Source organism: Haemaphysalis longicornis, unplaced genomic scaffold (assembly GCF_048455015.1).
Source record: "Haemaphysalis longicornis isolate Haplotype H1 unplaced genomic scaffold, Haemaphysalis longicornis Haplotype H1 scaffold_15, whole genome shotgun sequence".
Taxonomy (NCBI): Eukaryota; Metazoa; Arthropoda; class Arachnida; order Ixodida; family Ixodidae; genus Haemaphysalis; species Haemaphysalis longicornis.
Genome location: NW_027526257.1, coordinates 17733063 through 17750866, shown reverse-complemented (window position 1 = coordinate 17750866; position 17804 = coordinate 17733063). Strand labels below are relative to the sequence as shown.

Below are 17804 nucleotides of genomic sequence, written 5' to 3'. Positions count from 1 at the left end.
ACCTGCGGCATCGTTTCGTGCAAACAACTAAGTATTCCTTAGCGGAACCAAACCTAAGTACAAGATAAACTACAGTAAGTAAACAATGGGAACTCTGCGCGTAAAGGTGCTCACCAACTACTGCTTGTTATACTTTTGTAAGGCGCTGACACCAGCATCTGATAAGCGTACGACTCGCTGAGTGGCGCATCGCCGCAAGAAAAGGTGCAAGCCTGAAGTGGACGTTATCTGTAAGAGGCTGTGCAACTGCTGAAGTTTGTCAAACACAGAGCTAACACCCGTTTCGCCAGTATAAGTATTGACCCCAGGGCGGCTCGTGGGGTCATATCAGACATCACTCAAAGTGCCACTATGAGGACTGTTGTGTTGCTGTCCCTCGTGGGCACTGCGTTTGGTGAGTTTGAATGCCTCAATTGGAAATCATAAATCCTAAGGCTACTCGGCGAGTTACAATAAAAGAATCACGCTTCTGCAATTTTAGATTAGACTACAGCGCTAAGAAAAGTGTTGTGCTAACCAGAATGTTTTCCGAACACAACTTTGTTCGAAAACCGGGAAAAGTATTTTCAATGTTAACATACAAACAATAAAACAAAAGCATCCCTTTGTTAATATTATTCAAGAATACGCTGCGTGAGAGCCGCCGTTTACAGAATAAACGTAATTAGAAGGCAAGCTGTTTTCTTAGTCTTTATTACGTGACTATAAGAACTATTCCTCGTGAAATTGGTATATTCAATCCACTTATCTCTCAGCTTTACAATTTATGTCGAAACAAACACTCGATATCTCCTCTAGGGATTCGGTGTATTCAAGTTCATTTAGCTTAGGACACAGTAGCTAATTTAAATGTGCTGGCACGCATCTCTGGTACCAAAGAGCATTCAATATACCGAAACATTTCCACAGTTATGCTTGGCTAGTGCTATGCATAAAGGCACGTAATGGTTATGGTGCACTAATTGAGTAATCGCACGAAGTACTTGTAATTTGTCGGTTTATGACGCACTCTTGGTATCTCAATTCTTTGCCGTAATAATTAGTTTCTTCGATTTGCCGTTGATATTGGTTAACATGACCTCGTCGCAACTTTGACCTACACTCACCCGTAGCCGTCAATATTTTTCGTGGTCATTTCCAGCCTAATTAGAATTTGTTGGAAGTACTTTTTCGCGCCCTCATTAAGGCCCAACACACATACATATCGTGGCATTAAATAGCACAGTGACTTGGCGCGACCGCGGAGAAGGGGGAATTACCATTTCAGCTAAAAATCTCGTACTTCGCCTAACTAGACAAATTACGTACTTTTGAGCTAAAAAAACGAATAATATGGAATGTTCATTCGAAATCTTACTACACTCAATAAACTCGTGGCAGATATATTGAAGCACTAACTGTTGTCGTCGTCTCTTTTGTCTCATAAACATATAACAGGTGTGTTTATTTTGAAGATTTATTCCCTCACAATGATTAGGTTTCAATTGGTGTTAATCGTGCGGAAACCAATAAAAACATGTATGCTGTCTCTATTAGCCTTTATTACTCTCTGATTGTTTAGATTAAACCGAAAGTACCCGTTCAATGCACATCCTTTCGCAGCGACATTTCTTTTAAATGCTGAGCATTTCTTTAACTCACGATGTCACCCGTTCTAGTTGTCCGTAGTAGTCCGCATCCCTCCCCCTACACTATATAAAAAAATAATACTTACGGGCGCCTGGTTTCGATCCCACAACCCTGCGGGCGGAAGGCCAGGTACATGGTGCTCTACCCACTGCCCCACAAAACTGACACAGAATGGAGGGCTACGAACGCGCCTTATATCCTTGACTCATTCAAACTACGTCAAGAAGCTGCTGATACAACGCATTCACTACACGTGGGCGGAACGCGAGGTACATGGTGCTCTTCCCACTGCGCCACAAAACCGACACAGAATCAAAGGCTACGAACGCGTCTGATATCCTTGGCTCATTCAAACTACGTCAAGAAGCTGCTGATACAACGCATTCACTACCACCACCTCCCCAAACACTAAACGTTAACGCAATACACCCACCCCCTATGCGACGCATTTACTCGAGTCCCCCTCGCGGGGAGATGGGCCCAATTTTTTACAGACTCAGTTGGAGAGTGCTCTCTACAATCACGCCTTATTTGCTTCCAACATGCTAAGTAAAAAAAACTTTTTAAATAAAAGGAAACCACGACCGCTTACTTGAAAGACTAACAAGGAAAGGAACACACGAGGCGATAAGTGTGAAAACAAACCTGTTTCGTAGACACTGAAGCGTTCCCATGCGAGAAAAGTATTCATCCGTGAAAAAAATGAGCATTGTACGAAACAACTCGTACTGCACACAAACAAATTAGCTCGAGGTTGTTCTATACCAGTTATTTCGCATGAAACTCTGATGTCACCACTTCATTTTGTAAGATTTTATGTATGTACGTCAAGAAGAGAATAAATCATTATTTCACCAAACCGAAGGTGCTGGTGATTGAAGAAGACGTGAACTGATATCATACGACAAAATGTGTGTCCAAACACATTTCTTAAGCCTAGACAAAAACAACGATTTCTTGAAAAGTTGAAGCGCTGGCCTGTTAGCGAACAAAAGTACGGACGTGTTTTACACCCTCATATTTCAGCTGAGCCTCACTGTGTACTATACAACTGAATGATGCAATTCTAAAAATAGCGAGACTGTCAGTAAAATCTGTCGTGTAAAAGTACCTTTTCAATCACATTCACGTCCGCAAGAAATATGGAAGACTAATAAGACAAAATCATTGTTTAATATTGCCATTTAGAAAATATGCTGCTTTAGCACCAAACCTGACCAGTAAAAAGCAGAATGAAACACCCAAGTTCAAGTATGTATTTCTTGTGCTGGTTGCCTTTTTTTAGAATAGGTAAACTGCATCCAAGGTACCAGTAACCAGTTGATATTATTCGCTGCATAACGCACTACAACGGATAAATGAAAGAACGTGGCTACCCCCTGTGTGCGAATACCAGTAGGAACGGTCCCCTTCACGGCATATTTTGGAAGCTTAGGCAGCCGCTTACTTATCCATTTTACGTCGTCAACTAAATGTGGATGTTTGCAGTGAAATAACTATGAGTATTTTTCAAATTTCCTCTTACAGTTGGTTGACAGTGGCTTTAGAGCATAGTTAAATGCATTTATAAATGTTAGTATACAAGAATAGTGAAATAACAACATTAATGGCGACCTAATATTAGGTACACTTTATTTTGCCCATAACGATGCAGCATGCCTGTCATGATTCTATGTGGAACCACATTCCATTTTGCATCAAATAAGCTCTGAAATACTTACGTTGTGCCTGCCGTGCACTCTCACAACCACGTTCCCTTCTAACTCTCTGGGTCTGTCGTTGCTGCGAGACCGAGTGTAACACAGGACGTACCGGTGCCTTTACAACAAAACGCTTACCAAGAAGCCTTTAGGGTGCCGATTCACAAAGAAAACTTCAAGTATTTGTCATGGAACCGATACTGGCACGTTGCTAGTTTTTTTGTCATATAAACTCTACACCCCAGTAACCGTGAACGACGCAGCATTGATGATGACTGTTGGATTTTATTGGTGCAAGGGCAGCTATGGCAAGGGCAGCTATATTGAGAAGCTGTTGAAGTACACCGTACTAAAATTCGATAGCTCAGCTGGGAGTAAAATAGGGAATAATGCAGGCTTTGCTTTAAACAGGTCGGCAAAACACTATATTTATTACATGCACCCAATGGCTTTTGATAAATCGGATTTCAGTTAACTGACGTGTGTATTCCACGATAGGGTATCGGTAAACCATACTCCTAATAATTTTTGTTCTGTAACTTTTTCTAGCAGGTTACAGTTAAATACGATTTTAACATCAGTTGTATATCGTTTGCTTGCTGGTTTAAAGAATATATACTTAGTTTTATTTGTATTAAAGCTTAACTGAATTTGGTTTAACCATTGAGACAGTTTCAACAGGTAAGCATTCACATATTCTTCAAGGATTTTCTTCGTTTCACCGTTAAAAAATATTGGTGTCGTCGGCATACGTAATTAATTCTGGGGATCCTGGTATTTCAGTAATGTCATTTATATAGGCAGGAAAGAGTAGTGGACCCAAAAGTGACCCCTGGGGAACCACGTGCTTAAGTATAGGCTTTTTGAGAATTATTGTTTTGTTTATTGTAACATACTGGTATCGGCTTGTGAGATACGTTTTAATTAGTTTTAGAGGTACGCCTCGTATACCGCATGATTGAAGCTTCTTGAGTAAAATGCCACGCTGCACTCTATCGAACGCTTTTTTACTGAACACTGCACCTAAAAAGTTATGTTAGTTTGTGACAGCAATCAAACGCCATTAAGAGTGATATTTGGGTCCATATGGATCCCACGCTTGCTGCAGGAAGCAACACAATTAGGTTTTTCTCCACTGTGTTTAAAACCATTTTTTTCTGGCCGGCACGTGTTTTGACACAACGCTTGACTTGACGTTCACGTATGAACAAGTAGCATCATTTAAATGATATTTTAACATTGTCGACGTACATTAAACACAAGATTGTAGGTGGCAATGCCTTCTCAATGCAGTTCATCTTTACAGCGAACCGTGTGCAACATAAAGCTCTACCTTGAGGGACGCCATTTTATTGCACATGAACATTTGAGAGTGCACTAGCAGCTTTTACACGAAAGATTCTCTCGGACAAATAATTAGCGAGAATGTTCACATTGTTGCCTTACATACCAGATGAGCTCATGTCGCTGAAGGTCCCGTTGACCCAAGCGGTGTCATAGGCGTTCTCAAGGTCAAAAGACCCCTTGCGCAAACCACTTCATAAACGAAGACATCGTTTATGTATGATTCTAATGCCACCAGTTCATTCTTTCGGGAAAACCCCGCCCTGATGACAGCCTGGGAGTTCTCCAAAATTGTATTGTATTCTAAGAAGTACATGACTCTCCTGCTGATGTACGCTCAATAAACTTGCATAGGCAGCTTGTTGAGGTGCTCCAACAATAACTTGAAGAGGAGGATGGTCCTTTCCCTCTTTCAGAAAAGCCACTACTTTGGCCGCCCCCGAAAAGCGAGGATATGCCCCGCATGCACTATAATTTGTACGTGTAGCAATGTTTCTAGTGTGTCTGCTTGTAGGATCTTTCAATGAGGCGACTCCACGCATCCGGTTGAGAGGCCCCCAGAGTGAGTTCTGGCATTGAGGTCACCTAATAATATGTATTGTTCAGCAAACTGATCAATCAGAGTTTCAAAATCAGAACTTGTTAGCCCATAATCAGGAGGCTATGTAGAGGGTGCACATTGTTACTAGCCTATGAAAGGTCATTGCTCGCTTAGCAACAGCCTCAAGGACGCTGCTGAGAGTGACTCGATGACATGCTAAAGATTTTTGGGCGATTATGGCTCCACCACCAGAAGAGGTTGTGCGCCACTGTCTGTCCTTTCTGAATACCAGAGAATTGATGAGAAATTTCGTGTATTTTCTGTTTAAATGTGTTTCTTGTAGGTACATGACACTTGTTTGGCTGGCTCGCAGTAACTTGTCTTCATCACCGAGATTTTCAAATAGCCCTCGGCAGTTGCATTGTGGAATGTGCTCTCTTGCCATTATGTACAGTCAAGAGGGATTGGAATGTGGGTTTATGTAAGGTCTGTCGGTATAGTAATTGTACGCATTTTGCACTTTTGATGAGGTTTGGGCACCTAAATTCATTTTTGGCGATGCTACAGAGTCATAAAAGGTGCGACGTTCATATTTTAGTCGGTTTTCCCCGGAATACCAGATACCTTGGACCGCGCACCCTCTTCGGTGCGTATTGCCTGAGCTGCTACAGCCGACGGCGTTAGGAGCGCCACGGGTGGGACAGGTGGTGCGGAGGGGTTGACAGCTGCGGCGGGTTTCTCCGTGTCTATCTTATCAGTGCCCTCACATGGCTTTGCGCCGGTGCACAGCAAATGGTGATGCAGCAGAGGCCCCAGCAGATGTGGTTGCAACCAGAACCTCTGCTGGCTAAGCAAGCGGTGTGAGCACGGTTTGGGGGCGGAGTGGGCACCAGAGGCAATTCAAGGATATTGAAACAAAGTCCAACTCGCGGTACTGAGACACTGCCGTATCCAGACCCCGCTTCCTCCTCCACCCTCCCGGCGCTGCGTCGTCATACTACCGAATGGGAAAAGAATCAAACCTCTTTCGCACCTCTTACCAGGAAATGTTTTCTGTTATTTTCCTATTAAATATTTTCTACACAACTTGAAAGTTCTCACATGTTTGGCAGTATGCCACATGCGGTCCCCGGCAGTTAGCACAAGTGAGGGTGGTGGAGTCACAGTTGTCGGTGGTGTGGTCCGGTACAGCGTATTTCGCGAAGGTCGATTTGCCGCGGCAACGGTTTATGCCATGCCCAAACCACTGGCACAATAAGTAGCGGTGCGGGGTCTGTACGTAAGAACGAATTAAACACTGGAATAAGCCTGCATATACACAATCTGTAAGAAATGAGCGGTTGCATTTCAGGGTAATGCATTTTGTGGATGTTATCTTCTCATCTCTTCGCATCGTTGTGCGGCGTATGGCTGTGGCGCACTAATCCTTCAGTCCTTCGAGAAGATCGTCACCTGTTTCAGTAGCAGATGTGGCTCAAAAATCACACCTTGCAATGGTTTGAACCCATGGTGGGGTGTGAACCTGATGTCCCGATCGACCATTTTAGTTGTACAAAGAAGTGTCATCGTCTGTTGCTGGTTCTTCATCTCAACAAGCAATTGACCTGTTCTTTCTTTTTGCACTGTATCTTGTGGTATATCATAGGGTTTCTGCTGGGCGATCCAGCCATTACTCCGGCGTAGGCTACCATGCTAGATCCAGGCCTGTGAACCACGCGGGCCCACGCACCTATGGCGGCGCTGCGAGTTTCACGGATAGGAGAACACGGTGGGCAGTAGTGCCGAAGCCCAGCCGCTTATTTGAGAACTCTGAAATAATGCGAGCACAAGGCTCCACGGCATTCACGAATCACACCGTCCTAGTCGTGATCGCGAACGGAAGGCAGGCACTCACGGCGCGCGACAAACAAAAGCTCCCGCCTTAGATCAATGACCGCTGTCACCGCCGCGCTTTTCCGCTGATGATGCCCCGACAGGACCTCCGGCGAGACTCTCGCCGTCTTCCGCGCGCCAATGTTCGCGCATCCGGAACGCCTACCGTGGTGCCGTCTCTCGGGGGCGCCGAAGAACCAGCGGAGCGCCGGAGCGGTATCACCCCGGCACGTCTCTCCCCGCACGCACCGGCTCGGGATCGCGGATCTCCATGATTTGCACACTCCTCCTCCAACCAAAAAGTCTGCACGCCCGTTGAACCCGACTGACGCCACGTTGCACCACTCTCGTCACGACGCCTCAAGTCAGCAAAATTGCCACCAAACGCCACTCCTATGCCATCCATGTCAAGGTTCGCCACACTGTGCGGCCCTCGCAATTCTAACCTCAAAAACCCGTGAACACATTGTACAGGTTCCGAGTCTCTCGCGGTTGGGCAGCTCAGCAGGTTGGCAGGCCCGATTGTAGCCTGCAGCCGAAGTCGACCAATGCCGGTGTTGCGCCGTGTGCGATCCACACTCCCAGCTCGAGGTGGTAACATTAACGGCCGCGCCTACTGCGGCTGCCAGAAGGCTTGCGCCGATCGCGTAGAGCCAGATTCCGCCGCCTCCTCAGTTCTGTGGCCGCATCGACCGCAGGTCCTCCCGAACCGTTGACTGCCGCCAGGTCGGTGGCCCAGCGAGCTGCACCAGCAACTGGCGGTAGCTCCGCGTGCCGCGCTCGACACCGCCGGTGGTTGAGCAGGCCAGCCCCGCTGTCCGTGCCAGATGCGAGCAAAAGGCTCGACGGCGTTCACGAATCACGCCATCCTTGTCGTGATCGCGAACGGGATGCAGGCTTTGACGACTCGCGACAAACAAAAGTTCCTACATGAGATACATGTCCGCCGTTACAAACCCACTGTTTCGCCGATGCTGTCCAGACCGGACGTCCGCGAGACTCTCCCCGTCTTCAGCGCGCACATCTTCGCGTAGCCAGGGCGCCTATTTTGCGCATGGACCTGTGGTGCCATCTCTGGAGGGCGCCGACGAACCAGTGGAGCGCCGAACTGTTTTCAGCGCGGCACGTCTCTAGGCGCGCGCACTGGCTCGGGATCGCGGGTCGCGGTTCTCAAACAATACGCACAATGTTATCCCAAATAATTATTTAGGCTACTTTGCGATCAAATCATATTATTCCGAAGCGACAGGGTGGGCTGCGTCAAGTGCTTCGATGACCACAAAACGCGAGTAGCGGCCAGGATTTGGAAAGGTTATGGTTGGGATTATAGGAAACGAAACTTCGGTGAGGTCCTTTCCAGGGACCGTTCACGATTTGGGGTGGCTTGTTTAATTTATTCATACTGCATATAAAAAATGTAGGGGACGTAGTACTTTCTTTGCTCAGTTTACCCTGATTTCGAGAGAGGGTAGCCCATCCCCCGGAATTTCACCACGGCTCTAAGGACCCACGTTTGTGGTTTCTACCATTCACCTTAAAACTTGCAGTCATTGTAGGAAACAGCGTGAGTATAGGTGCTCGGGGTCCGCGGTGTAGCCAATGTCGTCACTTTGACTAAACAAGGTGCCCCGTACTGAGACAAATGACATAGCAAAGTAGTGCGGCGAAAAAAATTCCTCAAAACATCAAAATACATCATGTCTCCTCATATACCTTGTGGTTACAAATACAATGTGGCATCGCACACCACTAAGTATTGGGCACGTGCGTTCGAACCAATTGATCACTCTGGTCAGGCATGCTGAAATATGCTGTTACTCGTGAACGCCATCCATGCAACATTTCCAGTTCGTTCTCCAGGGTACTGAAAACTACTGTGTAATGTAAAGAAGAAAATGTAGCACTACTGCGACGGCACAACGCTCTAGACATAAAAAGAATTCTTAGGAACATTGCCATAGCAATGCTAAATATTTATAAACCATAAAGACCCATTTGCGGCATCCACTGATCATTAAGCAGTAGGCAAATTAAACAGAGAGCACGCACATGAGCTACGTAAACATTCATGTCAATTCGTAAGGCTACGTGTTGGAGAGAGGGTAGGCGTTTGTTGCGAATTCACACATGTCATCCTAATAGCGTAGAAGTTTGTGCTCCAGCTTTATGCACCATAGCAACCGCTATGGCAGGTGACATGGAGCTCTTTAATATTTATAATTATTGTTGGTTGCAACATTGCGAACGTGAATTACCCACCCTAGTTTTGTCATGGATAATTTCAGGCTGTTTTAAAGTGAACGGAAGCAGGCGCTAACTATTACAGGGGAAGCCAGAATGAAGCTACAGCCCGGTTTCTGGTTGGGTATCTGCAATGCTTTAGGAAATACAGAGAAACCAAATAAACCGATTACCATTATCCCGAGAGCTCTGTCAACGACTTGTGGTATTTTGAAAACTCCCTACAATGCGTGGATATAAAAATGGGCCTGCACTGGTGTACGTTCTCGCACTGTAATCATCATTATAATCAACGTCGGACAACTTCCTTTTGTTGGTGGTTGAGTTTTTAAAGGAATCACCAATAGAGTCAAAATAATCTTTTTTTGAGCAAGGTACATTGAGATTGCGGTTTCTTGCAGCTTTCAGGTGAATAATACCCAATCAGATGACATGCGTGTTGTAGTGCATACATTAGAACAGTGCCGCAAGCTGCTAAGGTAAACCCAAAGCCGGGTATAACAATTAAATATTTGGCACTCCCCAGTTGCGCTTCAACCGGTCAGAATTTGTATTTAGCAAAAGTAATTGAATTAGCGAAATTATTGTCGACATTGCTCGCGCCTAGCGCGATTAAGAATTTACGGCCGTACAAAGAATATAGATCAGACGTTGTGCAAAGAAGGCACTTATTAAAACTTGACACAAATTATTGTTTAACAGAGCACTGCTTCACAGTTATTTATTGTACGAATCTTAGGTCAGGATGTTCTCGCTGCTATCCTTAACCCATTTTGCAGTTTGGACTGTCAGTGGTACGGGTACGGTACGAAGATTCCACTGTAGCAAAAGTGCACCAGTGGGCAGTACCCAATCGCTTATGTGAAAGTGTAATTATCAGGAGCTAAAATTTGCATCTGTGAACCACCCTAGGGAAATCTTCCTGACATGTAAAAAGTTTGAACGAGGAAAGTGATGATAAGATAAAAGCAGCCACAACCTCACCTACAATTTCGCAAAGGAAAATCCCGCGGTGTTTTCGTCAATGTAAGCCGATGCAAGGAACTGTTGGAGGTGCGGCGTCGGTAAACCGGCGACCCGATCAGATACTCTGACTACGTTGCGCCCCAAACTTCGGAAGGCTGCTCACGGCTCTCCAAAAGAGCGTCAATGGGAGTGGATATCCTGTTGGAACATTGGCCAAAAACACAGTTGGAAATGGCGTCTACTCTCCTGGCCCACTTTACTTTCATGCCAGCATTACAGGCTCTGGTGGGCAGGAAGGAATTAGGACCAGCTTTCGCTGGCTGAGCGGTAAACCTAGCGGGCGTGCATATTGCATCGAGCAGCAAGCACAACTCATTAATATTGTTCTTAGGGGCCTGTGATATTTGTAGCCCCACTGGTACCAGATGAAAAATGAATGCATTAGCGGTAATCTGCGATGACATCAGAGTAGACAAAAGACAGATGCCGCAGCATTAAATGGCAGTAGAGAAACACTGCTTAGAGAAACAGTTACAAACCGCAACTAATACCCAATGTCCATAGTATGACGGTAGTGCATGAGCACATACCGCATCAGGAAAACTTGTGTTTTGTAACGAAGCAATTTACGTAGATCACAGTCATGCCGTGGAAGGCAGTTGGCTATCACTAGTTAAATACCTGCGAATGCCATGCCCCTATCCTCTGACCTTCTGCTACAGAGATACGGCCTCTACGACTGCCCCAAACTTACTTATAGGAAATGTATACTAAGAAATGACAATAGGCCGGCACATAGCCACCTTAAACACACAAGTGAACAAGGAGCGAAATGTATAGAAGAAAACAGCGATGCTCTACACCAGTGGGGAGGTATGCTAGAGAAAGGGTAAAGCCAAGGGCGGTTCCCAACTACAGGCGAGACTGAAAGGGTGCCAGTTATCGTTTTGCGACTGCCACCACGGCGTTATCTAACTAAACAACGTACACAGGAGGCAGACGGCGATGGCTTGCTTGGGTAGTTGGTTATGCATATAAGCAGTGTTATCAGCGCACGCAGACGAGGACACTGAAGGAAGAAACGACAGGACAAGATGCTCACGTTTAGCGCCTTGTCCTGTCATTTTCATATCTCGAGTTAAGCGCCTCGTCCTGTCGTGTCTTCCTTCTGTGTCCTCGTCTACGTGCGCTGGTAACCCTGTTAACAGGAGGCACATAACCAAATGGAGTAGCTCTGCGCCGGACCTCACTGTCGTGCATGTGTAATCACGCGAACGGCAAATAAACAACGCAGTTCTATGTCTCGGAAAACGGATGCGCTTGAATTCTGCCAAGTTATACCGAGTAGAAGTACGATCGCATTAACATTTCAAAACAAACATGCCTTCTTACAGCGTACATTCAAAAGGTATTATTCAACTTTTGTCAATTAAGCCACTAACGTCAATATTTACCACCACATTATGTGTCCCGCTTTGGCGCAAAACCTCACTGTTAAGTAGTATTCACGTACATATAAGGGCCTAATTTTTAAAAAGCCTGTCGACCTAAATTGTTTCACCTTGTGTAATGAACAAAACTTTAGTTGATGGTGCAAGAAATAATATTTAATTGTGTTTACGGTCGTGGTTTATTTGGTGAGTGCCACTTTACTAGGAAGTCGTACGTGTTCCTCAAAGCTGGGTGAATAGTTAGGGTCACCTGACATCGCAAACTAAGCCTTTAATATCAAAGCGAGAAGGCACTGGAAATAACATACTGAAAAGTTATTTTCAATCATACAGTTTCCGCATTGCGTGTTATTTATTGTCCATGCTCATCCAACAGAATAAAAGAATTGTTTTTATTTTTCTCGATCAGTAATATTGTCACAAAGACAAGGAAGATGCAGTTGTCTTGAATGAGAAACACGTTTATTGGAGCGAACTTGTGCTCCCCTAACAACTCAAAAGAATACAGAGGCGGCGAAGCAGCGGTCAACAAAGTGACTTGCACAGGCGAGTGCCGTCGAATCGAATGCCCCGGCGTCCGCACTGCAGGATTTTATCTTTCGGCGCGCGTGGTTCTCGAAACGTCGATTCGCATCGAGAACATAGTAGATCCAAGAAGATTATTCTGGGCTGTTCACGTTAGATGGGAATGCTCTCCCTATCACAACAGATAACACATGCGGCACAGAAAGAAAGAATGGAACACGCGCTTCCCTTGGCGCAAAGATAACACAGACCGGCGCAGCGGGGCGGTAAAAGCAAAACATAAATAAACAAACACAATGTATGGTTCGCGGCAATATTCATTATAAAGTACACACTTGTAGAGCACATTGACGAGATGTCGCGGGCCTACCCGCTCAGTAGTCCATTTGTTTTGGGTGAGGTATACAGGAGCTTTTTGGTAACTCTAGGTTGCACCCAATACAGCCGGTCACGTGTCATCGACCTATTCTACCACGGTATAAACGCGCCGCCGCTTTTGTTTGCCCGTAATATTGCGCAATTACGTCGTCTCTCGACATGTCTTGCGTATGACTCTCCATGGCTTGTAGTTATTTCGAAAAAATGCCCTGGGGCCCAACAAAGGGAGGACACGTGGCTTTGTCAGTGAGTATTTTCTCGCGTATTTGTTAGGAAGACGCTGCACGGGAGCTCTTTTCCTCGAACTGTCGTTCACTGGCTTTTTGGGACGGAGTGGTTTGCAAACCCGTAAACCTTAAATTAGCGGTGCATGCGGGTCTAGTTGGATACCATTCATGATGCACTTGCGCAAGGCTAAAAGGCAAAACACAACGATACACAAAGACGAGCGCTGTCTTATATCAGATTTCACTGGTTCGTAAGAAGACCTATGCACCCACAGAAGTATGGAACAGAATCACAGAAAGCCTCCGGGTTCTAAAGTGGATTCTAAGCATCACGGAAAGCTTGGGGCTCAGGAAAGGCGCTTAGTTCTTGTGGAATTCGGGACTTGACTGTTTATACTCTAATTTTATTTATTAAATGGCGTCGTTGATCTATTGTATTGCATTTGCGAGGTACAGGATACACCTCAACAATGTTGCAAAGCTTGCTACGAAAAGGGTAATTAGAAAAACCTATCAAGAGTTCAGGAAATAAGTTGTACGAAGACTGTTCTAAGTGTAGGGACAGTGAAGGCGTCGACAGCCTTGCTGCAAGGTCAAACACTTCTGTTTTAAATGCGAATGTATTTATTAGCCGGGGGTTGTCTTGCTCCGTTGGCCGGCGTGCGCCTGCATTCCTCCAGCACGAGCGCACGTGAGCGCGCGCCTCGTAGTTCTGCCTTCGTCATCGTCTTCGTCGTAAATGCGAATGCATTTCTTAGTCGGGGGTTGTCGTGCTCCGTCGGCGTGCGCCCGCAGGTGTTATCTCTCCGCGCTCAATGCCGAACGCATGCGCGTGAAGCGAGCTGTACTAGTTTTCTCGAAGCGGCAAGGACGGCGAGTACTGCGGTGTTAGTCTCGTGTCTAACGTGTATGGGAACTTGATATCGCAGGCCGTGGCCACGTCTTCCGTTCGAGACACGTCTCCGTACAAGGACTTCTACACCCTTGCCTACACCGGAGACGGAGTCTTTGTGGTGACCCTGTACCTCGCGCCCAACCTCGCTCAAGACGCCGTTGCCGTGCAGCTGGACGCGGCTATGGAAAGTGTGCGCGTGTGCTCCAAACCCTCTGACCCCATAGTCTTGGTTGGTGACTTCAACGTTGAGGTGCGCAAGAAGAGTGGCGAGTGGCTGGTCGAGTACATGCAGACCAGGCACTCTATGCATTGTCTCTCTGCCGGCTTCGACACGTGCCCCACTACCATTCACGGGAGTTGCATTGATCTGGTCTTTATGCGAAACTGTGACGTGCGTATGCTTCTCAAAGACCCTTTGACCGTGCACTTTAGTGATCACAAGGCAGTGATTGTGGCCGTTAGGTACAACGATAACAGAAACAGGTGCTGATGAATAAATGATTACGTTCACACTCTCGTCATTAATTACGCCATTACTCGCAACACACTCATCGGTGCACCCAATGCATTCGCATTTCTGCACGATTCCCTTCTGGGAGGTGCGGGGGAATTTTTTTTTTGTATGCTCACGCGGAGCCCCCGCTGCCCACATGCTTCGTCGTACTATTCTTCTGTACTGCATTTCCTTTGCCACGGTAAACTCAACATCCCCGCGGGTCCGAGGAGTGGGCGTTCGCCCCGAGTAGTATATTAGCGCAGTGCAGCCCGTCTAATTTCCTGGCCATTTGGAATGGTGGTGATAAAATATGTCTCTGTGCTGTCTCTTTCTTAGAATGCCTCGACCCCTATGCCGAGTCTCCACTGCAGTGGTGGGACGTTTTCGTCCTTAACAATCACCAAGTCGCCAACGTGAAGTCCCGACGATTAAGATAGGAGGCAGGAATGAGCGTAACAGAAAAGAGGGAAATTTTATTCCTTACAGCGTTTGCATAGTAAGCGCAGAAGGTCGTCTCTATACTTCCCCCACCGTAGCAAGTAATCGATGGCGGAGCGAGGCCGACAGTCTGCAATTTGAGGTGGTAGTCCCAGGGAGTGCTTGCCAATCAAAACGTGTAATGGATCTGGTGCCCCTGCATCAGTACTGTCTTCGCACGGTTGCCTTAGAGAGCGGCCTTTGATAATCACTTCTACCTCAGACAGCCAAGTGAGCAGCTCTCAGTAGCCGAGACTGTTTTGTCCTCGGCAGCGCTTCAACGCACCTTGATAGTCTGGAGGACGGGTTCCCAGAATCCAACCCACCAGAGAGACCGTTCGGTGACGACTTTCCGGTTGATGCGGCGAGCACTGGCGTAGTCCTGCATGGTCTCTGAGAGCAGCAAGCACAACTGTCTTGAATGCCTTTCGAATGCCCTCCCGTTATCCGAATAAACTATTGATGAGACACCTTGTCTGGGAATGAAGCGACGAAAGGCGATGATGAATGCTTGTGCCTTCATGCAGGAGGTTATTTCAAGGTGAAAAGTGCGTGTCACCGCACAGGGGAAAACGGCAACGTAAAGCATCACAGAATGTTGTGTAGAGCAGCCGTAAGGGGTCCGCGAAGTCTACCCCACCGACGTCGAATGGTGATGACTCTGCTATGCGTTCTTTTGGAAATGGGGCCACAGGTACCGACGCTGGAAGCAAACGACGGTGGCGATATGGCAGGCAGAACAGAAGAACCTTCTCGACGGTTTGTCTCCCATTCAAGATCCAAAATCTCGACCGGAGGTCTAGAAGCTTAACCTAAACTCCCGCGTGCAGAAGACAGACGTGCGCTGCGTTTACCAATAGCCGTGTAAATAAGTGCTCACTGGGCGACAGGATTGTATGTTCAAGTTGGTCTGGGCGATAAAGTTCTTGTAGGCGGCCTCCAACTCTAACCAAGCGAACTTGGCCAATATCTGGCAGCAGAGTCAGGACTCTCCAACATAATGGAAACGGCGGTCTTAGAACTGAACGCGGTTTCCTGCACATGCTCGAGCCAATACCGCTCAACCTTGCCTATTTATAGTGACGTCAATAGTTCAGAAAAAATCGTGCGACTTCGTGAAGCCTCGTAAACCTCGTAATCCACGCGATTGCTCGGAGTAATCTGGAGAGCGAGCTGTAGTTCTCCATGTTAAGCAGTAGGGTAGGTGGATGGGCATCTTGCTTTGAGACTGCGCTGAGGTACACGCACACCAGCTCGCTGGTAAAATGGTCATGCTGGTCAATCGCAGTGTACGCATACAGAGGCCCGTTGTCTTACGGTTCGGCCAACCATACAGGCCCGGTCCACCACATCGTCTCTCGCGTCAGACATACTGCGCAACTTCGCCCGTTAAAAGTCTACGGGGTTGTCTGCGCTCGAACAGTGACCACCGGCGCAGCTTTTGCTAAAGGTCAGCTAGTTAATTTCATGCACACGGTTCCCTGCGAATGTCTTCCAGTGGTTCTCGTCCCCATCAATCCAATGCAATGCTATTGTTGAGTCAGTTCAGAAGAGGCAGTACAGTATGAGAACTCTGAAATAGTACAGTTTTCACGCCAAAATGTTGGACTAAAAGCAGTGCAATGCGAGACTTTCTCATTAGGAGCCGGACGGCAAAGCTGCCATCAACCACTCGGTAACGTACAAATACTGCCACTTCGTATGCATGAGGGCTGGCGTAAGCGATCAAATATAATAACGTGCTGTTGGGATCGGGCGATGCCAGTGGCAAGTAACACGAAATACGGATGTTAGATAGGACGGGGAGCTCTGACACACATTTTGTTCACAAATCCTCGATCTGTGTTGTATGAGGGTCGTTCCAAGAGTGCCCTATCGCCAGAGTAGTTGAATCAAAAGTCTTTCTCGCACATGGAATGAAGCTATGAAGTCCAATGGGGGCGATTCCACGAGAGAACGAACATGCGTGTACATGACCATTTTTTGTTCATTCTGGTTTTTTGTATTATATATGCGCGCAATATGGAAACCCCCGAAAATCAAGTTTGTTTTCTCCTGAGGTGCGTAGTTCGGGAGAAAAAAATGTTTGGATGTGCCCGGAGAGCAGCGGTGCTTTCGGCAACTGCAGATTTTTCCAAGTTTGCGTCTCTGTGTACGTCAAGGAGTACAAGGGGTGTGTATAAAATGTTTTGGGCCATAAACTGGACCAGAATGCTAATCCGTGTAAGGCAAAATCAGCGTCCTGCAGCGAACAAAAAATTAAAAAAAATCGTGAAATCGGCCCAGACGATAATTTGTTAGTGTTTTTGACGCCCCCTATCTACATTTCTTCTTTTCTGAAAAACTTGTAAGTCGGCCATTTTATTGGCCATACGTATCTGAACGCATAAACAAAAGATGGTGTTTGTAGAAAATTTAGAAGTACTAAAAAATTCAATAACTTCGGCTCTTTTTCAGAAATTGCGCAAATTCAAAACTCAATATAAAAAAAAACCCCATACCCGATTTTCTTCAAAATTGCGAAAATAAGACTCCTTTACTTGGACAACAAAACTGTGGAAAAACATGTTGCATCATTTTGTTGAGAGCAAAGTTATAAGGGGCCAAACGTGGGGCTCGCGTGACGCGTCTTGGCGCGCCGCGGTAAGTTCTGGCCGCTGTTGCCGGACATTGCGCGGGTGTACACGGGCGGTAATTCATATTCCACTGCCACATGCCGGCACGGTCAATCTCTCTCCAGTATTCCCAAACGAAAACAAACTATTCTGGCGATTCTTCTGTTTTTTTTTTTGCCCGCCTCTGTTTTCCTAATTTGTTCTTTAACGAGCTAACTTTCTGGCCGATACCAGCTCGAAAGCGCTCCTTTGCGAACGCCACTCTTCTTATAGGGAAAGGAAACAAGGATTCGAAACAACAGGAAAAGTTTTTCCGGTGGTTATATCGGGTAGAAGTGGTAGGAGTGGTCGAAATTTTCTATTATTATGGCGCTTCGGTCACCGCACGAGTAAATTACTGAAGGTATTTCAGTTTTTTCTCAAGAATATTTATTCAAGCAAAAAGAC

The 17804-nt window shown here is 46.4% G+C and overlaps 1 protein-coding gene across 1 annotated transcript in view; it reads left to right on the top strand.

Annotated features, from left to right (window-relative positions):
• Window positions 1-297: 297 nt before the first annotated feature.
• LOC144165814 (BPTI/Kunitz domain-containing protein-like) overlaps window positions 298-17804 on the top strand; it is a 44520-nt gene continuing 27013 nt past the window's right edge. The window contains exon 1 of the mRNA XM_077695596.1: window positions 298-394. Coding sequence (XP_077551722.1) covers window positions 352-394 — 43 coding nt within the window. The 5' untranslated portion in view covers window positions 298-351. The remainder of the gene's footprint in view (window positions 395-17804) is intronic.